The sequence below is a fragment of the Rhinolophus sinicus genome, linkage group LG02 (genome assembly GCF_036562045.2).
Source record: "Rhinolophus sinicus isolate RSC01 linkage group LG02, ASM3656204v1, whole genome shotgun sequence".
In the NCBI taxonomy this organism is placed as follows: domain Eukaryota; kingdom Metazoa; phylum Chordata; class Mammalia; order Chiroptera; family Rhinolophidae; genus Rhinolophus; species Rhinolophus sinicus.
This window is the reverse complement of record NC_133752.1, coordinates 182,148,956-182,161,002: the sequence shown is the minus strand read 5'-3', so window position 1 is coordinate 182,161,002 and position 12,047 is coordinate 182,148,956. Positions and strand designations below refer to the sequence as shown.

The 12,047-nt window shown below is 40.6% G+C and overlaps 1 protein-coding gene across 16 annotated transcripts in view; it reads left to right on the top strand.

Annotated features, from left to right (window-relative positions):
• Positions 1-1,720: 1,720 nt before the first annotated feature.
• Positions 1,721-12,047, top strand: part of ANKS1B (ankyrin repeat and sterile alpha motif domain containing 1B) — an 891,644-nt gene continuing 881,317 nt past the window's right edge. For 3 of the 16 annotated variants that reach the window (XM_074326198.1, XM_074326192.1, XM_074326191.1), the window contains exon 1: positions 1,744-2,553. In XM_074326198.1, the coding sequence (XP_074182299.1) occupies positions 2,420-2,553 (134 nt within the window). In that variant the 5' untranslated portion in view covers positions 1,744-2,419. Of the gene's footprint in view, positions 2,554-12,047 lie in introns of all 16 variants that reach the window. The other 13 variants (XM_074326200.1, XM_074326195.1, XM_074326193.1 and 10 more) reach the window with 7 other exon arrangements.

Genomic DNA, 12,047 nt, shown 5'->3' with positions numbered 1-12,047 from the left:
GAAAACTGGGGGTGATTTTTACCTCTGACCAGTTGAATACTTATGGTATATTCTAGGAAATGTGTGTGTTGCTAAAGTGGCAACAGAGAAAAGTGGAAGGATTTCTGTATGCCATTTTCAAAACAAATTCAATGGTTTCTTTAACTGGTCTGCTAGTCCCATTATGTCAAGGATCGTATTATCCCCATATATAATATCATATTATTAGAACAGATTCTAAAACAAAAACAAAACAAACAAAAATCATACTAGCTCAAAACCTACTTCCTTCAGGGAACCTCCCATGAGTAACCATAATTTACCTAATACTTTCAACCATTCAAATGCAACCTCAGAACTCAGTATATATATATATATATATATATATATATATATATATATATATATATATATATATGTATATATATATATATATATATATATATATATATATATATATATACACTTTTGTTGTTACTTATCTCTGAATGTCTTTTGTTTTCTCTAGTTACTGATTTAAAATCTCTGCCTGTAGCAGGCAGTCCTGGATTTGAGCCTTGGCTCACTTTGAGCTGCATGATCTTGGAATAATCAGTTTCCTTATCTGTAAAATAGGGATAAAAATGGAAGTCTCTCATGGGATGGTTATGAGGGTTAAGATAACATATGAAAAGCACTTAACATAGTGCCTGGTACATAGTAGCTGCTCATCAAATGACTGATAATTATTGTCTGTTCACTTTATTTTTTCCCTGAGGGGCAGTAAGGTATATTGCGAAGAGCACAGGCTCTGCAATGAGTCAGTTCTGGGTTCCAGTTGTCACCACTTACTGTGTGCAGCATCTTGAGAAATTTAATTAACCCCTTGTGTCACTACTTCATTTCCAAAACGGGTATGTTGTAAATAATACCCAGTTCACTGGGTTGACAGGAAAGTGCCCATTATGTCCCTTTCCTCCCAATCGATTATTAGCAAGTTAACATTTATGAAGTGTATTTCAAGGGCAAGGCAAAGCACAAGGTGTCACAGGAAGTTTCAAAAGAAAATAAACGCGTGTTCACCACCACAGGCAAGGAGAGCATCAAACCAACAAAACCATGCATAGTGAATTGCTGATGATACGTTCCAATTACAGTGGGTCTCTAATCCATGCCCATGAGTATTTTCCCCAGTATGACTGTGGAGGAATTTTCAACGAGAGCCTTCTTGCTGGTATTTTTACAAGTCAGCAGATCCTCAAAGCCCAACTGAAAAATGGGGCTGATGAAAGACCCTAGAAAAACTGGAACAGTCACCGACCGTTCAGGGGCCAGTGCCACAGAAACTAGGATAAAACAAACCTCTTCTTTCTGACCACGGGCAGATAGATCTCAGTCGTGTCCGGGAGGTTAAGCCTTAGGACGGAGTGCGGGTCCATTGCCTGGATGCGGACAGAATAGGTGGCAGAAGCACCCCTTCCCAGCACCCCCAGCCTCCCCACCCCCACCACGGAGGATTTTCCTCAAGCGTCGTGACTGACCTGAGGCATGGCGCGGCTGCCCGACCCGCTGAGGAGGAGAACGCCAGTCCTCACACGGTTAAACCTCTTCCAAGGAGACTGGAGGAGGGAGGGACCCCGCCCACGAAAACGAGGATCACACCGTCCCGGGCCCCGCCCCCCTCTCGGCCCGGCCCCGCCCCCTGCCCCCGCCCCCCGCACAGGCGGGCCGCACCTGCCCGCGCGCTCACGCCCCCCGCGCGCCGGCCGCCCGGCGCGCCAGGCCTCAGAGGGGCTCGCGGCGGACCCGGCGCCCGGCCGCCGGTCCCCAGCCCGCGCCTCCGCCGCTTCCGCGCCGCCGCCCTCGGCACGCGCCCGCCGCGGTTTTTCCGCACCGCCCTGCCTCGGCGCGGGCCACGGGCGCGGGAGCCGCGGCCGCGCGCTCCTCTCCGCCTCGGGCCGCCGCCGCCGCTGCCTACCCTAACCGCTAGCCGGCCGGGCGCGGAGCTGAGGAGATCCCGGGCCGGGGCGCGCTGGCCGCCGCCGCGGTCGTCGCTGCGCTCGGGCTCCCGCGAGGACGGTGTCCTCCTCCTGCTCAGACCTCCTCAGCCCTCACCGGCCTCTCCGCACGCTTCTCAAAGCACCCCGGTCCCCACCCCCCTCACGCCCCACCCGCGGGAAGGAGGCCTCAGGAATTCAGGGGAGTGGCTGTGGGGGCGCGTCGCGGCTCCCCGCTGGGCCAGCCCCTCTCCCCAGACATGGTCCGCTCCCCATTGTAAAAGCTGCGCCCCGAAGAGGACGGAGTGGTGCTCCCGGCTCGGGGCTGCAGGGATCTCTCTGTGCGGAAGCTCTCGCATGATTTTAGGGTGGGGCGGGGAGGGCCCCGGATTTGGGGGAGTGGGGGTGGGCGGGGAGAAGGACCCAGAGGGGAAAGGACTCTGTGAGGGAGTCGCTGAGAGACTATGGGGAAGGACCAGGAGCTGCTGGAAGCTGCTCGCACTGGCAATGTGGCCCTGGTGGAGAAACTCCTGTCTGGCAGGAAAGGAGGGATCCTGGGCGGCGGATCCGGACCCCTGCCCCTGTCTAATCTGCTAAGGTAAGGACCGGCTGCAGCTCCGGGATTGCATACCTCCTTATGCATTGTGATGGATACGTCCTCCTCCTCTTCCTCCTCCTCCTGGTTATTGCACCTGCCGGCTGCCAGCGATTCATTCTGAAATTAGGCAGGAAAACAGGCAGGGTGTATGGAGAGGAGGTTTGAGCCTCCCAGGAAGATTGATGCTTCACATTCGGTAATTTTAAAATAGCCTTCCATCAATGCGTCTGTAGCTACTTTTCTCTGAGCTGTGGTGCAGAACTTGGACATGTACTAGTGTGGCTGGAAGAAAATCGGCGTTCCACCTGCTTCCCATCAATGTTTATGATATATTTGCAGGCTCGAACCCAGCCTTTTATTTGTGGTGGTTTTTTTTTGGAGTATTTAAATGAAATGGGCAGAGAAGCTATTGCGTGCATGCAATCACCCTGCAAAAACCACAGCTTTTGGTTGCTGCTACCTTCTCTTGCAGAAGGCATTTGCTCTGCTATGGGTTATGATCCCACGAAATGAAGAAAGTGAACCTTCTGATGAGATGGCATCAGTACAGGGTGTGTATAAAACTTGATGAGGCAGGTTTGGCAGCCCCAGCAGTACTTTCAGTTACCTGGACATAGCTGAGTGGAAACTTGCTTATTTGATATCGCGGGATGAAGGATGCCAAGTCGGGATCCGGATAGTGTATTTGGAATGTGGTAGAGGCCTTTTGGAGAATCTTTGGAGAATCTTTCTAAGATGACATTTTAAAAAAATGTCAAGGTCTTTATTCAGCAGGCAGTACCGTAGAAATGAAATAGCGTTGATTTGCATATTTCAAAAACTATGAACTAAAAAGTTGAATTGATGGACAAATGAAATCAATTGGGAAGGAGGAAGCCTGAAGAATATTCACTAGATAGCATTCAAGGAAAACTCTTTTTATCTAAAATCATGGCTTTTCAATTTATCCTGGACATTTTGAGAGGCATTATTCATATCTTCACCCTGAAACATCTCTTAGGCAACCCAGCTGGACTTGTAAAAAATTTTAAAAGCCCAAGTGATTTTCTTGGTTTTGAAAAGCTGTTCTGTGCTACTCTTAACAAGTGGTTAATGCAAACTTTTGAATGATGACAATGTGTTCTTTACACAGTTCTCATGTTTGTAGTGGTCAGACAATGCAGTTAATTACAGCCCTGGCTAACAGGGTCAGTGAAAACATTTGTATTACAGTGAAGTGAATTTAGTAGGAAAATAGTTGATGAGATTCAAAAAATCTCCATATGTGATCATCTATACTTGTTGATAGTGACATTTTATTGGAATGACAGTTCACTACAGAACAATGAATATTTATGGGACATCTTTTTCAGTAGGTCTTAGAAGTGATGACTCTTGTGTGTACTCCCTTGTTAAATAATTTTAACTTTCACGCACAGACAATGTGTACATATTTCAGATGATAGCTGTAGTAATTGCCCTTAGTCACAGGTAATTTACACAGATGCAGTATATCTAGTTACAGTTTTAAGTTGCAGGTAAAGCGTTTGCCAGTGGATCATATCAGTTATAAAAATGATTATAGCTAGAAACCTATATGCTGAAAGAGGTTTCTAAAAATAATCAATTCCTTTTGGAACTGAATTCTTTGAAAGACTAAAGAATTCTTTGAAAACAGGGAGAACTTCAGTAAATTTCATTGAGATAAATAGTGTTTTAAAAAGCCTATCTTTGTGATAGACCTTAAAGGCAAACATATTTTAAATACTTTCTCAGTTGTGCCATTTCGAAAAAAAGAATAGATGTCAAACTTTTAGAATAAATACCAACTCTTTAATGTCAACATTAAATAAAATATCAAAATGGTGACCCAAATTGTGCTTCTTGAGTGAGAGCTTTTCTCTTTTGCTGGTGTTGTCAGAGGTAACAGTAGTAGCTCTACAACAAGAATGCACATAGAAAACAGTGAAACTAAAAAACGTGTTCATTAGAGTATTTTGAACCAAGATGTAAAAATCAAAACCCAAACCAATAAGCATTAAACTTGGATTTACGTATCTCATACTGAATAGACAATTAAAAGTGTCTTAGAAGGAAATGGGAGTTGAAATTGTACTCTTTGGGTGATCCTTTGCATAAAATGAAATTCCTAAAAGAAGGCACATGTTATTTAGTTGTCACTTTATTTCATAAATGATTGTCATCAGAAATTTTTTACAGAATAATGGAAAATGTGGCCCCTCCCCCTTCAAACATAATGACACTCTGAAATTTTAAAATGTTTTGGAATGAATTGTGGAATAGGTTTGCCTCTCCTATCCCCCCTCCGTTTATTACTTGTGTTGTGTAATAAGTTTTAGATCCCGTGCTGCTAAATGCTTACATGTATCATTTAATTCTTATATCAACCTTAAGTGATCCTCATTTCATAGATAAAGGACTAAAGAGATAGGAAGATTAAGAACTTGCCCAAGGTCACATAATTAGTAATGGCAAAGATTTGAAATTCCTTGATTTAAATTTGCTTTACCACATCTTACATCTTATTCATTGGATCTGTTTTATTCACAAAAGTTTAAGGTATATGGTTGAGAATGTCATATCTGAATATTTTTGTTTTACAATGTATATTTTAATTTAAAAATCTTTATATATTTTTTCTAATTACAAATCTCATGACTGTGCTTTGAGGGATCACTAGTTAAGAACTTTTGTGAAAATGCCTTTGATTACATATTACCTACTAAGTGAGCAAGTGTCTATGTGATGGGGAATCAGGTATGATTGGGTGACATTGCAATTTTCGGCAAAAGTAAGAATGACATTGAACAAATATAAAAATCTCTCTAAGCCTCACTATCTTCTATAAAATGGGAATAGTGTATATGGCGTTGTTGTAAGTATTAAATGAGGTGTAAAGCATGAATGCAGAGCATTTAGCACATTGGTGTTCATCGTTAGTGCTAGCATTTCTCATGCAGCTCTAAAGCACTGGACTTATTTCTTAAGATCTCAATGACTACCAATTTGCTTCATATTGGACTGGGAGTAAATTTCTATAGTAAGTTTACCATTAGAAGCAGACTCTTCGTAAAGATGGGGTCTTTTATTAGAACTTCTCACCTATAGGAATTACCTCTGACATCCTTTACCAGTTAGTTATTCCAGTCCTGTTAAACCCTCCAATAATTAGATCCATTCCATTTTTTGACAGCTCTAATTATTTAAAAAAAAAAAAAAAATCCTACTATTGAGTTGAAATCCATCTCCCTTTAATTTCCAGGAGTTGGTACCAGTTTGGCAATGTGGGTCAATCTAAAGTAGTTTAATTCATCTACCAGCACAGTTGTTCAGGCACATGCATTTAGCTATATTATTTTCTTATAAATCTTCTATGTTTTTTCATGGCAGTACACTCATTTCCTTCAACCTTTTGTCATGTGGCACCAGAGCATAGGTGAACTTATATTTTCATACTTTTTGCTACTCTCTTTTTTCTTCTTTGCATATTCTCAAATTTTGCAACGACTCACAGTGTGGTGAGCAGAAATGAACACAAGGGCATTAGATGTCATTTGACCAGTGTAGAATATACTGGGACTTGATATACTGTTGAATTAAAAAGCAAAACAGGTTACAAAATAGCATTGTAATAGTATGATCCTTTTTTTTGTTTTAAAGATTAATTGGGGAAGGGAACAGGACTTTATTGGGGAACAGTGTGTACTTCCAGGATTTTTTTCCAAGTCAAGTTGTTGTCCTTTCAATCTTAGTTGTGGAGGGTGCAGCTCAGCTCCAGGTCCAGTTGCCGTTTCTAGTTGCAAGGGGCACAGCCCACCATCCCTTGAGGGAGGTCAAACCAGCAACCTTGTGGTTGAGAGGGTGCGCTCCAACCAACTGAGCCATCCGGGAGCTCAGCACAGCTCAACTCAAGGTGCAGTGTTCAATCTTAGTTGCGGGGGACGGAGCCCACCATCCCTTGCGGGACTCGAGGAATTGAACTGGCAACCTTGTGGTTGAGAGCCCACTGGCCCATGTGGGAATCGAACCAGCAGCCTTCGGAGTTAGGAGCATGGAGTTCTAACCGCCTGAGCCACTGGGCTGGCCCCAGTATAATCCTTTTTTAAAAAAAATGAAAAATAAGTGTGTGAACACTTATAATGCGCATTAAGAAATCTGGACTGATAAACACCAAATGTAAACAGTATTCATCTTTGAGTGGCAGAACCGTGAGTGATCTTTTTGTTTACATTTTCCAATATTCTACAATGAGCATGTATCATGTGATGAAAATAAACTAGCAGCTATTTAAAACATGATACAATGAAATTATTACCTTCTTATTATTGATCTAAGATCTACTGTAATGTAGGCCAATATTTTCTGAGCTATCTAATGGTACTGGCTCACACTGGGCACATACTCAATTAAATCTTCCAGGTATTTTTTTTTCCAATGACTTGTGAAGCCATGGTTCCCCTATCTGGTACTTGTAAAAGTGTTGATTGAAAGTAAATGATTCCTATTACATTTAGTCTTATTTGTTTTAGCCTATATTCATTATCTAGATCTTTGTGAATCTTGAGTCTATCTTCCAACATATTCGCTTGTCTCCTGTGCATGATCTTTAGATTTAATAAGCATGTTTTCTGTAACTGGAATTCAACACACCATGATATATTGCTAAAGAACCTCTCTTCTGATTAGTATAAATTTACAAGCAGCAATTTTTATGCATAGCATTTCTACCAACACTGAAGCCACTTAATAGAGCTATTTGTCAGCTACTTCTTTCCAATATACCTGTGAGAATATTGTGAGGTATTTTATTCACTGCCTTTCCAAATTCACGCTATGTTCTTTTTATGACATTCCTTTGATCTACGCCTTTAGTAGTAAGTCTATGAATTCCACCCAAATCAGGTTACTTTATTATAGCTTGTTTTTGGTAGTGAACCATTGATGATGCCTAATTTTTATGCAAATTCCTCCCACTCCCTTGCATCTAATTCTTCTGGGTCTGGATACTTACACTGATTTAAAGCAGCTAAGTGTCTCTTAGGATCTCTGTCTGTTTGGAACTTCAAAAATCTCTTAACATTATTTGTTTACCCTTTCTGGTTTGAGAATATTTCTCACTAGGGAAGACAGAAGCGAAATAGAAATTAGGAAGAGTCAGATTCTTGGTGTTGTTCAATGTCATAGGAAATTCTCTTGTGGTCTAAAACCATCCACAGTTTTACTGGTACTCTGTCAGAGCTCAAGGTTACATTAGCTACCATAGCCAGTGAACTTTTGTATCTCCTTTCTTTTTTTCAAACTTAGCTGAAAGGGACATTAGAATTTTCCCAGGACAAGTATATACTACTCTTTTGTGTGTTTTTCAATTATGCCCCTCATCACCCCTTTTTGTCCTTGAAGAAATCTGAGCTCATCAGAGAATTCAAATTGATTGCCTCTCTCCTTTTCCTTCCTCCATATTATATGTGAAATTTCGTTTTATTTAACATATGTTTCATGATACAGCTGCAAAACCTTTTAAAGTGTCTTTCTTTGGTACAACTGCCTTTTAATCCAAACAAAATTAATTCCCATTTAAAATGTATACTATTTCTTTATTAGTGAGTCTAGAGTAAGAATTATTTGTATTTTAATAAAATAATAAAAAGTTTATTAATGTTTCCAAATGTACTTAGTGTTTTTTTTTTTGGTTTTTTTTTGTACTTGGTTTTCTTAATACCTCAAAGAGGCAAGTACTATATAAAGTGTATTTAGTAAATTCTTGTTCTCAAGACTTCCATGTGAAAAAAGTAGATAAATTGGATAAAAATAATATTCTGATCACTAAAGACATATAAACCAGATAACTTATAATTTTTTTTTTCAGATTCAGGATTCAGTTTATGAAGTTTTTGGTGAGGGGTACAAGGAGATAAGGGGCAACTCGGAAGCATTATAATTTTTACAATTACTTGGGCAATTGTGGTTATTCTGATTCTGACATAAGACACTACCAGGGAAACTGCATTGGTTAAGTGGAATAAATCACAAATAGAGCAGCTAAACTGCATGAAAATGTTGTATCTATAAAAATAGTCAACTTGCAAGTGGGTTATCTATTTTAGATAGTAATGATGTTTGAAGCGGTGATTGCACCATTATGTTCAGGGAGCTGTGTCTGCCAGAGTGAACGGTGCCAGCTGCATGATGGGGAGGGAGGAGAGAGGAGAGGGAATTTTGGGATTGACCTCTTTCTCTACTAAGCAGGGTTTTCAGCTCCCTCTTCATAACGGTGAGGCTCATTTGTAGCAAGGAATTAGGACAACCGGCCTGTGACTACTACGCATCTCGTTTGTACTTACATTGCCCAACACCTCGTGTGTCTCAGGGGTTTCTTACAGTAGATGGAAGAGTGGAGCAGGTCTTCACTGACATAATGCAGGAGCTCACGATACTCAGTAATGCATCTGCCGACATAGCAATTTGGCCTCTCAGGTGATGATAACCACAATTTGATTCGTTCAGTTGTTTATTGAAATAGTTTACTTAATTATGCATTTGGGATAATTTTGGAAAATTCTTTCAAGGAGCCTATTATAGAACATTCTTCCTAAGTATTTAACTAGAAATGGAAGTTGACCCTAAGTCAAATCAAGGATTAGAAAAGACTAATTTCAGAATCTTAAGGTATTTAACATTTGATGCACTTGAGTGTATCTTTGGTTTCTATTTTGAACATAGTGCAGCATAGTTTTAGTTACTTGAAATAGGATGAATTTGGGTTATTCATCATATTTTGACACGAGAGAGTATTTTATATTTGAAAAAGCAGGAATTTACGCAGAACTTCATCTGTGTTCCAGTTCTATCTTATGTACGTGATGACATGGTCATGTAAACCATATGGCAGGCAGAGGCATAATGCCAGTTGAAAACCCAGTGAATTTTCCTGTGTAACACAGGTCTAGGAACTCTTCTTAGAGTCCAGTTTTCTTTTTTTGCATCAGTAGGACAGCAAGTGATTTCTACATTTGTGTTAAACCTGGGTGAGGATTGAAATTTTGTGATTTATTTAACAGGATATCTTCATGAATCTGTCTGTAAAATGGAACTTTGATTCAGTTGTGCTGCAGAGATATTTGGGTTCTATTGTGTTGTGAGAGCAGCTTTATTTAAAGTGGTTAATTCTAGTTAAGTGAACTGAAACAATCAGCTTAAACTTGTCACTATTCTTTGATCAAATTGTATCAAATCTTGAATGATGGATTTGGGCTTAAAAGGCTAACCTATTTTCTTAGTGCTGGTTTGAGATATTTGTTCCCTATACAACATTTCCTTTAACCGTTCCTGGCCAAATCTCTTTTTCTAGAAAGAAAGCCTTTTTTATGCATTCAAATTACTACAAGTTCACCCTGGTTCTAGTTTTTGTGCCAACTGTCCCTCTCCTAAGGGGGCGCAGATTTTGTGTGAGATGTAGAACTGGAATGGGCTGTGTAGTGAAAAGTAGATTAAGAAGAAGGAATATTGAATTTACAGAGTTTGCTTTCATCATCTCTAGTTTCCTCCCTCCCTCAATGTTAATTTCTCCACTAACCTCATGGACTCAGTGTCCTCATTTCTTTCCTAACTTTACACCATCACCAAAAACTACTTCTGGGAGCTCACAGTTAATGCATACTGAGATGTGATTGATTGATAAATGCATTTAGGAAGAGGATGCTCTTTTTGTGTTTTCATTTTAAGGTAAAACAAAACTTGAGGACAAATAGTAAAGCTTTGGAACGCTTTTTTTTTTTTTTTTAAGATTTTATTGGGGACGGGGAACAGGACTTTATTGGGGAACAGTGTGTACTCCCAGGTCTTTTTCCAAGTCAAGTTGTTGTCCTTTCAATCTTAGTTGTGGAGGGCACAGCTCAGCTCCAGGTCCAGTTGCCGTTGTTAGTTGCAGGGGACACAGCCCACCATCCCTTGCGGGAATCGAGGAATCAAACCGGCAACCTTGTGGTTATGACCTACTGGCCCATGTGGGAATCAAACCGGCAACCTTTGGAGTTAGGAGCATGGAGCTCCAACCGCCTGAGCCACCCGGCCGGCCCCTGGAGCTCTTGTAGTAGAGCTGATGGAGTGGGTTTGGCCAGATTTGCAAGAGGGTGTTGGATAAAGGTGGTCATTTATCCTTCCTTCTGATAAGGCTGCTGCTGTACAAGGGCAAAGGGATTTGGTTGGAGATGTGAGAAATGGGGTGACACAGGGCTGGTGCTGGAAAAGCCTTTTCTTTTTGCTGCTTGTTTAGTCTCTAGAACATTTTATTGGATATCTGTTTTATTATATACCCATCTTAGGTATCAGCATATGGCATGTTGTTTGCTTGTTTCTAGAAGTTATTCCTTAGATGTACATATTTATTATATAATCATGGATGACAAAGATATGCTGTGCAAATGTTTAAGAGATTTAATATCTAATATGGTTTGAGATTCACATTCTTTTAAATGCATTTTCTTGGGTTTTAAAACAATCTATGTTGCAAGGTGACTTCAGTATGTAGACTATTTCGTACACCTGTGTTTCACTGTTCGAGGGAGGCATTTGAAATTCTGACCTCTGGATATCAATTAGCATTCCTCCGCATTAAAGTTTCCTTCCTTGTTTTCTTTCTTTGCCTGAATTACTACTTAACTCCTTTGAGTCTTTAATACCTCTAGTAACTAATCTGCATTTGAAATGTTTTATGTATCATCATATAAATATGCTAAATATAGTATCTTGTGTTTTGAATATACCAGAAAACTGCTATATTTACTTACAGAATTATTCCTGTTTTGTAGAGCTATTTTACTGCTAGTGGTGGTGACCTAGGAGTGAGTAGGAATGAGCGTGGGGGCGCAGCAGAATGTTCTTTGGCGTGGGAAACTCCAGCAATGGGCTAGCCAGGGACAGAGTTGCATCTTGTTGTTGGCTTGCTTTGGCTAGAGACCATAGTGGTCTGTCACTCTGAAGGATGACAGAAGCTTCGAAGACATATCAGAGAAGGTGAAGAATTACGAATAATGATAAACCCATTTCCTACACATTTTTCCACTGGTATGTTTTATGCTGTGTATTAGGGTGTATTTAGACCAAAACTTATTAATCAAGGAACCAAATACTCTCCAACTAACCAAAGTCAATCAGGATTTTATGGGGCACTGACATCTAAGAACAGTGATAACAAAGAATGACCACTCATTTTAGCAACTGTTTATTGAGTACCTTGAGGATTCTAAAATGGAATGAGATCATCTTTGTCTGTCCCCAAGTACTTGCAGAGTAATGGGACAGACATGTCAACAAAGAGTTAAAAATAGTGTGATATGTGCTATAATGGAAGTATGGAAATATGCTACAGGAATGTGAAGAGCAAGAAGGAGGCGCCCTTCGTTCCATCTGGGAGGAGTAGTCGGGAAAATTCAGAGAGACGGAGACTCTTGAATCTTGTTGGATGAGTAGGAGTTTGCCAGGCGAGCAATTTGGGA